The sequence below is a fragment of the Octopus bimaculoides genome, chromosome 25 (assembly GCF_001194135.2).
Source record: "Octopus bimaculoides isolate UCB-OBI-ISO-001 chromosome 25, ASM119413v2, whole genome shotgun sequence".
NCBI classification, from domain to species: domain Eukaryota; kingdom Metazoa; phylum Mollusca; class Cephalopoda; order Octopoda; family Octopodidae; genus Octopus; species Octopus bimaculoides.
This window is the reverse complement of record NC_069005.1, coordinates 20,977,947-20,993,022: the sequence shown is the minus strand read 5'-3', so window position 1 is coordinate 20,993,022 and position 15,076 is coordinate 20,977,947. Positions and strand designations below refer to the sequence as shown.

Below are 15,076 nucleotides of genomic sequence, written 5' to 3'. Positions count from 1 at the left end.
CTGAACAGGCAAAACATGTGGAATCACTTTAGAGCAGGGGTTTCGCCACCATTTTTTATCTACGGACCCCTTTCATTGCCATTTTATTCTGGTGGACCCCCACAACTATTCGATGTTTAAAAACTAGTTTTATAGAAACTTCTTTCAAGATTCCTCTTTTATTTTTCACACATCAACTTGTGTAGGTTGAACTACGTAAAATGTTAGAGAAAGAAAATTTTTCCAACGGCCCTTAAAATACTATTGTGAATCCCCAGTTTACTATTTTGTTCTGTGGACCCTCAAAAATCTTATATGAACCCTCAGGGGCCATATAAACTCCAGTTGAGAACCACTGCTTCAGAGCATGGAACTTATAATTCAAACATAATTGCAGAGTTGTTAGAGTCAATAAGGGATTAAGAAGTTGTGTATAGCTTCTTAATCACTCTAACAACTCTGCAATTATGTTTGAATTATAAATTCAATGCTCTAATTTGATACCACATGTTTTGCCTGTTCAGTGTTTGTTCTTTTCAAATACAAAGTGTTCAAAAAGTCTCTCCGCAATAAGTATTTTATTGCAAAATAAATATTTTTAAGATGGTGTAAAGACTACAAAAGAATATATATTAGACTTTACAAGACTTTAAAAAACTTTATAAGAAGTGTTGAAAGTGTCATCCTTCATTTTTCAATACATAAGTTGACTCTTTTACAAAATATTTTGAAATACATCTTGGAGAGTCTGATGTGGCGTGGACCGTGTGAAGGTTATGATTGTGTCTTTTAGCTCACTAATGGTTTTCGGGTGATTCTTGTACACTGATCCTTTACTTGCTCCCCAGAAAGAAAAGTCTGGTGGTGTTAAGTCAGGCGATCTTGGTGGCCAAAATCCCTTCAAAATTATCCGTTCACTGAAAATCTCTTGAGGTAGTGCCATAGTGATGCACAAAGTATGTGCTATAGCTCCATCTTGCTGAAAGTATGCATTATTAATTTCACTTTCACTGAGTTGGCCTACAAATGGATAGACAATATTTGAGCAATATTTCTCAGTGTTGATGGTGTCTTCAAACAATATCGGTCCCACAATATGCTTTCTCGAAATTGCTATCCATATTCCAACTTTTGCGGGATGCAGGAGTCGCTCATGCATCGCATGTGGATTCTCAGTGCTCCATTACCTTGTGTTTTGCGAATTTATGTGTCCCGACAGATGAAGCCAAGTCTCATCAGTGTAAAAACACCCATCCAGCACTTCTATGCCTTTTTCGGCAACAAAGTTTTGGAACCAATAACAATAATGAAGCCTTTTAGCATTATCCATAGTCTTCAATTCTTGAATGGCCAGCACTTTGTATGGAAAGAAATTTAATTTCTTTTTTACTGCCATGTAAGCACTTCCTAGGCTAATTTCCGTTTCCTGTAACAATTTGTGTAAGGACTTTGATGGGCTTTCCAACAGTTTATCAGAAATATTGGAGAGTGTTTCATCTGAAAGAACACTAAGCCTACCGCTTCTTGCTGTGTCTTCACTGAGCCTGTGTTTCTAAATTTTCTTATCAAATCCCATAAAGTGTCACGATATGGAACAACAGTATTTGGAAAAGTTTCACTGAACTTCTATGTATTTGTTTCCAGCTCGAAACAATCATTCAACTAAAAACATATATTCTTAAACGGTTCGCATGTTGACATGCTGAAGGGTACACAATGACTGAGGTACAATGGCTGATGCTCGGCCACTCATGCAGTAATAGTCCAGCTGTGCATGCACAGGATGAAAAAGAATCACTGCAGAGAGACTTTTTGAACAACCTGTATATAACTACCACTCAAGGATGAACCACTTATAGCCATCCATTGCTAGGCAGCTACAACACCACTTTTGTTTTAGTCACAGTTCAAGTCAAAGCACTTATTGTATACATATGTATTACATTACGTCATTAGACATAATTTTATCTGTAATCTATATATGTATATAGAATTATATATAAATAAATAAATAAATAATCATAAATATATAGGGATTGACAGTAACCTGCTTCTCCAACATACTGAGAATTCAGAAATAGCAGCCAAAGAACTACTGATTCCAAAACTACAAATTTTACTCTAAATTGATAGCGATATTTTTGATACACACAGAACAAAAAACAGTAGAGAAGAGTAAAAAAACCACTTGCCTTTAGTTAATTTAGTACGATCGTTTCACAGTTAAGAGCAAAGAATACTCCATTCTGATCTTCAGCTAAATATTCTAATAAATTTGCTAATGTCTAAATAACTCACATTAATTTTGACCATGCGACATCAAGACCACGTGAGGCAGACGTTAAGAAATTTATTGGCCAAGATAGATAGATAGATAGACAGACAGACAGACAGACAGACAGACGGACAGACATATATGGAATGTTTATATGGTTAGTGTGTGTGTATATGCATTTATATTCTCTATATTTATATAAACTAATGTATATTTTGCAGTTCTTGCTTGTTCTAAATTCCAAAAAGACTGAAATTTCGACACTTCGTGAAAAAGGTGAGAATACATATTTGACTTAGCACCTATTGTACATTATCATGTTTAACGCCACCACTGCCTGCTCAAAGGCCATTGCTCAGTTTTCTTACCAATATTAAGACAAGACACTTCCAGTTTCTCCTCAGCCTGGAAGGAGGAGAATGGTCTAGGAAGGTCAAGAACACTGCCGCTCCTTCCATTACTATCATAAACCTATATAAAATGTACTTTGTTTCAGTTTTGTAGTTGACGTAGAAGGCATCTTTTACTCTTTTACTAGTTTCAGTCATTTGACATTGGAGCACTGCCTTGAAGGGTTTTAGTCAAATAAATCGACCCCAGGACTTATTCTTTGTAAGCTTAGTACTTATTTTATCGTTCTCTTTTGCCGAACCACTAGGTTATGGAAACCTAAACATACCAACACCTGTTGTCAAGCAATAGGCAGGGGACAAGCACAGACACAAACACATACACACACACACACACCCACACAAATACAACTAGCTTCTAGTTTACCAAATCCACTCACAAGGCTTTGGTTGGCCCAGAGCTCTAGTAGAAGATATTTGCCCAAGGTGCTATACAGTAGGACTGAACCTAGAACCATGCTGGGAAGCAAGCTTCTTACTACATAGCCACGTCTGTGCCTATTTGTAATATTTGACTTTTTCTGTTTCTAATCCATTGCCTTAAATAAGATATGTCTTTTGATGTTTGGAATGAAATACCTGGGTTTACATCCTTTGTACCAAGTGGTGGTAGTAGTAGTAGTATTGGGTTTTTATTCCAGTGATATGGAATAGCACAGATTGTGATGGTACTGGTGGTTGTGGTGGTGTGGGTGTGCATGCCTACTACCTGTATAATGTTCAAAAAGAAATCCTAAAACTCAAGATCTTTTTCCTTTTCAGTAAAAGATTTAGAATCCAAAGATTTGAAGACGTCTGAAGAGTGTGAAGAGGTCGATTCAGACATGGAAACATCTCCTTCTAGCAGGTAACATTCTTCTTGTTGTTGTTGTTGTTGTTCTTCTTCTTCTTCTTCTTCTGCTTCTTCTTCATCTTCTTCTTCTTCTCCTTCTTCTTCTTCTTCTTCTTCTTCTTCTTCTTCTTCTTCTTCTTCTTCTTCTTCTTCTTCTTCTTCTTCTTCTTCTTCTTCTTCTTCTTCTTCTTCTTCTTCTTCTCATGGGACTTTGTTCAATAATTGTTGAACGATGTCTCTCTCAACATGGTAGCCTGATTAACCCACATATAAAGAATATTTATCCACCAATATGGTGTTGAGCAATCATTCCCATTGTTCAGTATTAACACACACACACACACATGCACATGCATATACGTATGTATATATATACATATATTCATGTACATATATATATATTTCCCTTATGAGTTTTTTCACGCATGCTTCTTGATAAAATTCTTGTAAAAGATTTTATCCTATTATTGAATGAATATATATATATATATACATACATATATATATGTATCATAATCATCATCAACATCTGCTTTCCATGTTGGCATGGGTTGGATGGTTTGACTGGGGACTAGTGAGTCAGATGGCTGCACCAGGCTCCAATCTGATCTGGCAGAGTTTCTACAGCTGGATGCCCTTCCTAACACCAACCACTCCAAGAATGTAGTGGGTGCTTTTGCATGTCATTGGCACAAGGGCCAGTCAGGCAGTACTGGCAATGGCCACGCTCAAATGGTGTTTTCCACGTACCACCAGCACAAGTGCCAGTAAGGCGACACTGGTAACGATCACACTCGAATGGTATTATTTATATATATATATATGTATGTATATGCATTAGATCAACCCTAGTATGAAGCCGGTACTTAATTTATCGACCCCAAAAGGATGAATAACAAAGTCGACCTCAGCGGAATTGAACTAAGAATATAAAGACAGACAAAATACTTATTTCTTTATTGCCCACAAGGGGCTAAACATAGAGAGGACACATAAGGACAGACAAAGGGATTAAGTTGATTACATCGACCCCAGTGCATAACTGGTACTTAATTTATCAACCCCGAAAGGATGAAAGGCAAATTCGACCACAGCAGAATTTGAACTCAGAACGTAACGACAGACAAAATACCACTAACCTTCTTCACCAGCGCGCTAATGTTTCTGCCAGTTCGCCGCCTTATATATATCTTAATAATATTAAAAACTGTGTGTACCTGAAATATCTCAGAAATAGTATATTTTTTCTCAATTTTTTGTGCATATTTATTTTCATACATACCTTCAGCAGTGCAGTACAAATTTTTGTGATATTTGGACCTCTATTTATTAAGGAAAACAATTAAACGGAATTTTTGTTCGTTATTTATTGATGGAAAAATACATGGCTTCCATGACATCAACACACATACACACATGCAGAATACACACACATATAATGAATGTCATGGCGTGTCAATCAACACAAACACATGTCCGCTATCTGTGACATATACAAACACATAGTCTTCATAGTCTCTAAGTAAAAAACGTTGACTTTTTGACATACACAATATTTTAATCATTTAGAAATGTTCTTTCCCCCCGCAATCTCCTGACAACTGATGTTGGTGTGTATATGTCCCCTTAATCTAGTGGTCCAGCAAAAGAGACTGATAGAATAAGTACTAGGCTTACAAAGAATAAGTCTTGGGGTCAATTTCTTCGACTAAAATTCTTTAAGGTGGTGCTCCAAAGAAACATTGATTACAATACAAAACCAACAAGATCTAGGAGAGGGAAGGCCTTCCCTCAGGGAAACATATGACACAGTGAACCCACAGGGGAGACAGAAGAGAGGATGCCCTAAATATATCTGGAAGAAGGGTACTGAAGCAGAACTGAAAAAGTGGGGATCCAATTGAAGAGAAGCAGAGAGAGACAGCCCAGTGTTGAGAACAGCATCATCATCATCATTTGGGAAAAAGTTATTGATGGCCTCTGCTTCATACGTGAAGAGCTTAAGTAAGTAAAGTGATAATATGGCCTTAGTTGTACTGTATCTGAAAAATAGTGTAAGACAGGTCAAGTTAAGTAAAATCGCTGTCTTCCACACATACAGGCTTGTCTTTACAGGTGCTACCCGCGCCAGTGCTGCGTTAACACACCTGTGCTAGTGTTGCATAAACGTACTTATGATGGTAACATATGAAAGACACCCAGCACACTCTGTTAAGTGGTTGGCATTAGAAAGGGCATCCAGCCATAGAAACCATGTCACAACAGACAGTTGGAGTCTGGATAGCTCCTCGCTAGCCAGCTCCATGTCAAACCATCCAGCCCATGCTAACATGGAGACTGGACATTAAACAACAACGATGATGATGATGATGAGATGGCCATAGTTGGAACGTCTCTGACTCTAGAACTGTGAAGAGAGCAATGTAGTGTGTTTGTGGGATGAGAGTTGTCATATGTCAAAGCGTGAATCTTTGTCAGTCAGTGCAATGACTGTCTTACTTCTCATAAAATGTCAAAAATTAATCATATTTAAATTTTTTTCTTTCCAGTATATATGAACAAGAAACACAAATTGACGTAAGTGATTGAAAAAAAACATCCTTATTATTTCAATAATTTTTCCTCCAACGTTTCACACATGTCAATATTTCTTTCACGTTAGGGCTTCATGGTGTTTCATTTTATACATACATTTGTGTGTACATGTGTTATCAGTGATAACACACCAGTTATTGGGTATGACATCTTCCTATACAACCTCATCAACTATATAATTGACTAAGCTGTATCCTATTTTGCCAGATATTTTAAGCATCACAGTTGTAATTACTGGTAGACCAGGAGCTTTTCCTGCTTTCATATCCTTAATTGATTTACTTATCCATATGGCTGGTCCCAGCTTCTGTTAAGTCTACATTGGGAAGACTCTCTTTCTCCCATACATTACCCACTTTTAACATACTTTCATAGCAGCACTTCCATGCTGCTTTCTTTTGAGAATTACTAAGTATAAGTATGCCATTGTCCATACATACACCCTTCTCTATCACAACATCTTGATTATCTCTGATACACAGATAACTTGTTATCTTCGATTCAGTTTTCATGCCTATCTTCACCTGTAGTAATGAATATTAGGTAATGACCAAAGAGTAGAATCACAAATACAGGTGACAAAAACAGGGTTCCTCCAAAGGGTCTGTGGAGTATTGTTACTGGACAAGGTGTGTAGCTCAGAGAGTATCCTTTTAGCATTCAGATTACTCTCTCAAATGTAATCCTTATTTATTCATGTTGTTTTGAATTAATCAGGTATTATCTTGTAGCTTTGAGATTTCAAAGATATGATTGTATATTCTTAGCATGACATTTTAGGGTAGGTGTAAGAGGCTGAATCTGGCCAGTTTGAACATAAAACAAGTAGAATATTTTGGTCAGATATGGCCAGTTTTAAATGCTAAAGGGATAGAGACTCAAGCTGCTACTTCTTTATATTAAGAGATCACAATTCCAGTACTACATGAGTAGAATGTCACTATAAAGAATCCCAAAGCAGATTCTTCAAGCCAAACGAATCAGCAGGAGACGTAGAGCAGACTAAGAATGAAATGATTGGATAATATCCGTAGTCTCAGTTGGTTGAGCTTGGCAAGCCAGCCAGTAAGTCTAACAGTGGTTGTTTTTAATGGGACTCTATTGGAGGTGTGTGAGGACTCAGCCTCCACAACTCTCCAAGGAATTGTGGGCAGAGATGGATGATTGGATAAAATATCTCAAGTATAATACAAATATAACTAATCTTTTATTACTAACAAATCATTTAGATAATTATTTCTACCTAAAATCAAAGTCCACTTCATTTTTTTCTCTTCAGACGGAACCAAAACCAATGTTTTCTGATGAGTCAAGTGATGAAGAAATCAGTTTGACATCCAGGTTATTATATTCTCTGTTATTTTTCCTAATTTTAGTTGTAGTAAACATGTAATCCGCTGCACATATGTACAGTGTTGTAGGTGGATGTAGGGCTTGCATGTGCAGTGATGTCACTTTAGGATATTGTTATTAATATTGTTTATACCTAGATCAACTCTGCTGTAGAAGACCTATCATTAAAGAACAGTGTACCCCCCATGGATCAAATAAAGGATTAGGTTCAAAACTTCAATACAACAACCACGTTCAACACAAGACACTTGAAGAAGGCAGGAGCATACAACAGCCATAACATAGTGATAGTAACAATCAAGATGAGAACACCAGTCTGACTAATGTAAATAGTGTACATAATATAAATAACAACTAGGGTTTTATTTTATTGATTCTGAAAGAATAAAAGAGAGACAGGATTTCAACATAGAACATAGAGCCAGAACAAAACACTGCAAGGCATTTTGTCCAATGCTCAAATGATCTACTAATCCACTGCTCCAGTATAATAGTGTTTCTTCTTAATCCTTTAATTCCATGTGAAGCATAAGGTGCCAACAAGATATTTCCGTCTTGATCTTTAGCAGTGGATTGCAGTTGTCCCCAGATGTAGCTGTCTGACAGAATTTCAGTTTCTGAGGAAGGGCTTCATGTTGTTTTTGGTCTGCCATGCTTCTGTAGTGTCCATCACCAGACTTGCCTTGTAATGTTCGAAACAAGTTTTTCAACCAACCTACATTTCCTCCTTTTGATCTGATTTCAATAGGTTGCTGGATACATGTTTCCACAAGGCTTTATTTGTTATTCTGTCGATGTTTCAGAGACATTTGTTTCAGAAAGATGTTTCAGAGACATTTGTTTACAAACATTAAGAGCTTGTCAATGGAGAACTTTGTGACTCGCCATGTTTCATGTGTGTGCAACAGAATTGTCAGATAAATTCACCTTTCACGTACTTCACATGACATTGAATCTACTGCAAATGTATTGGCTCGCAATTAAATAACATGATTTTTATCCTTGGGTAGCAACTATTATTTCCTATTTGCTTACCCCGAGAAAGTATGAAAAATGTTAATATTTCCTTCAAATTTTACTTTTGTTACATTTATTCAAACCCCAAAGAATCTCTATCAACACATGGCTATGTGGCTGCCCCTCCCCCACACCGCTACTCCTGCTCATGATCAGAAATGCACATATTGTCAGTCACTAACAGACATGATCAAGTGATTAAGATCAAGCAACTGACAAGCAAATTTGTGGTATTGAGCAAAATATTTGCTATAATGATATTTCTGCTTCAGCAACTCACCACTAAATCTGTCTGAAATGTAATGGAAAACAGGTCGGTTTCAAAACATTGATGTCCAGGTTCCAAAAGTAAAGTTTGAAGGGAATAGTAGTCATTTTCTTTGATTTTTAAATAGAACCAAATAGGAAGTAACACTTACTGACCAAAGACAAAAACAACAAAATTTGTTACACAGTATTATAAATGATGTATCACCTGCATTGTTATTTTCCCTCAATGAACTTACATTCATAGATTTACTGAACACCCACATGCACACACTCAAACATACACACACATAAACACATATGCACTCATTCACATTTATTTACATGTGTACACACAAATGCACATTGATGCGTGCCCCATCACATATGTTCATACATATGTATTTATGCCCACACACACACACACACAAACATATATATACACACTCACACTCTCTCACATTCAGACAATATGTGAAGAATTACAAAGTCTGTTTCTATGACACCAGTATTTTTGTGTTTCTTTTTTATTTTTGCAGACAAAACCTGGAGACACATTTTAAAGAAAAAAAGAGGGCAAAGGTTTTAACTACAACAACATCATCATCATCAGTTTCATATCCATCATCTACAGCCACAACAAAAAGAAATTCATTGCCTAGAAAACGGTAAACCATCACTTTCCACCATCGTTTTTTTTTGTTTTTTTTCAGTGGGAAATTCTTAAGTCTCTTTAAAAAAATTTCAAATAATAACAGGACACAGATGTAGCCATTTAGTTTAGAAATTTGCTTTTCTACCACATGGTTTTAGGTTCAATCCTATCTAGTTGAAACTTAGGCTGGTGACTTCTACTGTAGCCTTCAATTTTGGTGAACAGAAATTGTACAGAAGTTCATTACATACACACACACACACACATATTGTATACATATATGTATCAGGGCTATATATTCTGGGTGTGCTCAGTGTGCACTGCACACCCATTGAAAATGGCAAATTCATTATGAATATAAACCTTACTCACAAATCCTAATGGAAAACCTTTGCTATACCCCTGCTTGAAATTTGGTGACATGGGTGTGGCTGCACACTCAATACAACAACCACCATATGCCACTAATATGTATAGATATGTATATGTTTGTGACAATAACTAGAACTGCCCATGATCAAAGAACTGGATCCATTTAATGTCTTGCCTAAACTGAAGACAGAACAAAAGTAGTTGTATGGTTCCACAGTCACTAGAAAACTGGCTACATAAATAATGTCTCACGTGAACAGGGGACAGAATAGATTTAAAAGTCATCAGATTTTACAATAAATCTTTCTAATTTTGGCACAGTGCTAGCAATTTTACAAGAGAAGGTGAGTCAATTATACCGACCGTAGTTCTCACTTGGTACTTATTTTGTTGACTCTGCAAGGATGAAAGGCAAAGTTGACCCCAGTAGCATCTGAACTCAGAATGTAAAGTCAGAAAAAATGCCACCAAGTATTTTGTCCAACACACTAATGATTCTGCAAGCTTACCAATCTAAAATATTGCAATAATGGTTTCAAAATTTGTCAAAAAAGCCAGCAGCTTTGTGGGAGTAACTAAGTCAGTTAAATCAACTCCAGTACACAACTGGTACTTATTTTATCGACCCTGAAAGGACGAAAGGCAAAGTTGACTCGGTGGAATTTGAAGTCAGACAGTAAAGACAGGTGGAATGCTGCTAAGCATTTCGCCCGACATGCTAACCATTCTGCTAGCTCACCACCCTAAGATATTGTAATAATAATTTCAAATTTTGGCACAAGGCCAGCAATTTCAAGGGAGTGAATAAGTCAATTACATCAACCCCAGTGCTCAACTGATAGTTATTTTATTGACCCTGAAAGGATAAAAGGCAAAGTGGACCTCAGCAGACTTTGAAAGGTTAAATGCCATTAAGCATTTCCCCCAGCTTACTAACAATTTTGCCAGCTCGCCACCCTAAGATATTGTAATAATAAATATTAAATGTTCTGTAGATGTTGAAGCCCCTGTGAATGTCATAGGATTTCAGTCATGTTATAGTTTCCTTTTCATCTTTTTCCTATTTTTTCTGTTATTTCAGGTCTCTCAAGAAAACTAATCTGGAGAATGATACAATGTCACCCACTGAAATGATTGATAGTGACATACTTCTTGACAACATATAACTATTTACTTCTCTCTCAAGAAACCAAGCAGATAACATTTGAGTGCAGAGTTCATTTCAAAGCGTCGTTTTACAATGAAATGCATTTTTAAAAGCTTTAAGTTATCTGTTTTAAAAAAATATCCCACCACATCATTTAATTTTCCAATCATCAATGATCTAAATTGATGTTGTAATACTTCTAATACAAGTAAAAAAAAAAACATTTGTTCAACAACAAAAATTAATTTGTCTTTTAATGAATTTTAAAAACTTAATCTTGTCCTTAATTGTTTCTGTGCTATATATATATATATATATATATATATATATATATAGACATAGAAAGCACAGCTAATTTTGTGCAAACCATATATACATACGCACATATATATTATATACACAGAATTATTAAGTATATGTACATACATATACATTCTCCATATATATACATACATACAAATATATATAGTATGCTCAAAATTAAGTATACAATATATATATTTATCATATGTATAATTGATACATACGTACATGCATACACATACGCACACACACATCTATATATTTTTTATCTATGCAGCCCAGTAATGAAATTGGGGCACCTTTTAGATACAATCGATATACTTTTAGAATGAAACATTTATTTTATTATAAACAATATAAATATGGAATTGAATTGTTATTAAAGATTGTCGTGTTTCATACAACACATTTTGTTTTATTGCTTTTTAATATTTCTTTTGCAAATATTTCATGTGCATTTTTGTCACATGTGTGTCACAAATATTTGCATTTGCAAACACAAACAATGCTTGTAACATGCTTTCAAATAAATATATGGAAATCAATTAATTTGTGTTGTAGTGCTGTTTCTTCTTAGTGGGGAAGTCGAGGTTTTATGATAGATATTACTGGTTTCTAAAAGAATTATAGATTTGAGAAAACTTTTACTCAAGGTTGGTTAACCAATCGAACACATAGGTGTTACTGTAAAATTTCTTATGATTTGCTGTCATATGTGGGATTGTCTCCCAGAGTGTGATTTGGACTTGGATTTCTACATTTGAAAATTATTATTATTATTATTATTATTATTATCCTTCTTTTTCTTGTTCTTCCTCTCCCTCTTCTCCTTTTTCTTCTTCTCATTCTTCTTCCTTGTCGTCATTGTTTTTGCATCCACTTTTTGCATGGGTTGGACAGAATTATATTGAAGCAAATTTCTCATGGTTGGATGCCTTTCCTATCACCAACTCTCGTTTCCAAGTAAGGTAATATGTCTCCATAACCAGACATGTTTTCAAAGAAGATTGGAAAGAAAGAACACTGCTTTGCATTATGGTGACACTTGTTTACAGCTATCATATGATGACAAAACAAGGAGACAGTAACACACACACACACACAAGGTAGATAAACAAATTCCCAACAAATATATACCAAGACAACAATTAAAAAAATATTCTTTATTTGAGAAAAACATTGCAAGAAAAAGCATTTGAAAGTATGCATGACATTAACCCTTTAGCATTCACATTGTCAAACGTAATGCTTATTTATTCACATTGTTTTAAATCAATCATGCAGCATCTCGTAGCTTTGAGATTTTGATGAGGTAACTGTTAATTTTTTGAATAACATTGTTGGGTAGAATTGAGAAAGCAGATCTGGCCAGTTTGAACATAAAACAGGTAGAATATTTTGGCTGGATATGGCCGGCTTAAATACTAAATTGAACCTATAAAAATATTTTTCAATGTAGGGAAAAACATTGAACCAATTACAAAAATTATAGTTGCCACAGTAATAATTTGGTTTGTATGAATCAAATAAAAATGAAACTGAAGTTAGTTCTGTTTCTCTTAAAAATTTCTATCAAAAGCTTTAAAAGGCATATATGGTTTGTTTTTAAAATCATCAAATCATTGCTGAAAGATTTGATGGAACGCCAGTTATTGCTAAAAAAGCATTGAATCAGTTATAACCAGCAGTGTATGGTGGTTGTTGTATTGGGTGTACTGCCACCAAATTTCAAGCAGGGGTGTAACAAAAGTTTTCCATCAAGATTTATAATTAGATTAATGAGTAAGGTAAATATTTATAATGAGTTTGCCATTTTTTATGGGTGTGCAGTGCACAACTGGCACACCTGAAATATATGCCCCCAGCTATAATATTATTTTAATTAGGCAATTTATCAATAAGCTTTGGTTGGGAAAACTAAATAATAAAGACAGGTACTTATTTTATTGATCCTGATAGGATGAAAGGCAAAGTTAACCGTGCAAAATGAGCAGCTGTCAAAATTTACCATATACCTTACTACAAATTTCATACTTGAAAGCATAATATAATTCTCCATGTAACCTAGCCATGTGCCATCACATATGGTACACATATAGAGTTTTGTATTCAGTGTGTGGGCAGTATTCATTCATATGATGACTGTCTCAGAAAAAAATTAAAGTGTTTTTACTTTTTGTGATATATTCATCAGATTTGGGTCAGTTTGTCTTCATGACATGTTCTGTTGATCTCACTTGATGAAGCTGACTTTGATCTTGATGACAGCCTCCAGGTGACCTCGAAATTGGCCATAAGCCTTTGTTACTATCTCCCATTTTAGGCTCCTGAAGGCACTAGCATCCCTAGTCCTCAGCTTGTATTTTGTGTTGTAGCCCCCAGACAAAGCAGTGAAGGGGGCTGAAGTCAGGTGTAAAATTAGCAGTTGATAATCGCATGAATACCATCCACATCCTGTATATACTACCATACACAAGCATACATCTTACAGACACACACACACACACACACATAGTTCTCTGTATTCACAACCTTATACTATCACACATTCTACACACATTGTCCTTTATATACATTATTATACACCATCATGCAGCTTATACACACCACATATATCTCTATATTCCCTGTACGCATCATCACACATATTACAATCAACATATACCATTCTCTGCATTTACTGTTCCAAGTTACACTACACCATCACATACCCTACACACGCATTGTGTAGTTTTCCCTTATCATTTTTATCTTTTACTTGTTTCAGTCACTGTACTCCGACCATATTGGGGTACTGCCTTGAATGGTTTAGTGGAACAAATCAACGCTAATAATTATTCTGTCAGTCTCTTTTTTCCAAGCTGCTAAGTTACAGGTACATAAATAAACCAGCACTAGTTGTAAAGCAATGATGGAAGGCAAACAAAGACACACACACACAGACATAGATACACATATACACATATGTATATTCTTTTACTTGTTTCAGTCATTTGACTGTGGCCATGCTGGAGTGTCAACTTAAGGGGTTTTAGTTGAACAAATTGACCCCTGGACTTATTCTTTGTAAGTCTAGTACTTATTCTATCGGTCTCTTTTGCCAAACCATTAAGTTATGGGGACATAAATACACCAATATCAGTTGTCAAGCGATGGTGTGGGAGACAAACAGAGACACGCAAATATACATACCTATATATATATATATCATCATTTAACGTCTGTTATCCATACTGGCATGAGTTGGATGGTTTGATCTGGCTGGCATGCTGCAAGGCTGCACCAGACTCCAGTCTGATTTGGCATGGTTTTCTATAGCTGGATGCCCTAAATAACACCAATCACTCCAAGAGTGTAATGGGTGCTTTTATGTGCCATTTACATGACACCAGGGTATTTTTATGTGCCACCAACATGGGTGCCAATTTGCAAGACACCGGTATCTGCCACGACTTGCGATTTGGCTTGACATGATGAGTCTTCTTCTCAAGCACAACATAATACCAGAAGTCTCAGTCATTGCCTCCGTGAGGCCCGACACTCGAAAGGAATTCAGCCACTTTGCCTCCATGAGGCCCAATCCTTGAAAGGTGTTTTTTATGTGCTACCGGCACGGGAGCACTTGGCTTGATGGGTCCTCTTAAGCACAATACATCGCCAAAGGTCTATCTATCTATTTATCTAAATATATATATATATATATATACACACACACACACACATACATATATACAACAGGCTTCTTTCAGTTTCACCAAAGGTTTACATATATATATATATATACACATACATACATACATGCATATATATATATATATACATATATATATATACATATATGTATGTATATATATATATATATATAATATATATATATATATATATATACATA

At 35.6% G+C, this 15,076-nt stretch overlaps 1 protein-coding gene across 4 annotated transcripts in view; it reads left to right on the top strand.

Moving 5' to 3' along the window:
* The window catches only part of LOC106875173 (DNA repair protein XRCC4), a 48,094-nt gene extending 36,365 nt beyond the window's left edge, over window positions 1-11,729 (top strand). For all 4 annotated transcript variants that reach the window (XM_014923203.2, XM_014923206.2, XM_014923204.2 and 1 more), the window contains 6 exons: window positions 2,476-2,530; window positions 3,427-3,511; window positions 6,046-6,073; window positions 7,371-7,432; window positions 9,247-9,375; window positions 10,816-11,729. In XM_014923203.2, the coding sequence (XP_014778689.1) occupies window positions 2,476-2,530; window positions 3,427-3,511; window positions 6,046-6,073; window positions 7,371-7,432; window positions 9,247-9,375; window positions 10,816-10,900 (444 nt within the window). In that variant the 3' untranslated portion in view covers window positions 10,901-11,729. The remainder of the gene's footprint in view (window positions 1-2,475; window positions 2,531-3,426; window positions 3,512-6,045; window positions 6,074-7,370; window positions 7,433-9,246; window positions 9,376-10,815) is intronic.
* The last annotated feature ends 3,347 nt before the right edge of the window (window positions 11,730-15,076 follow it).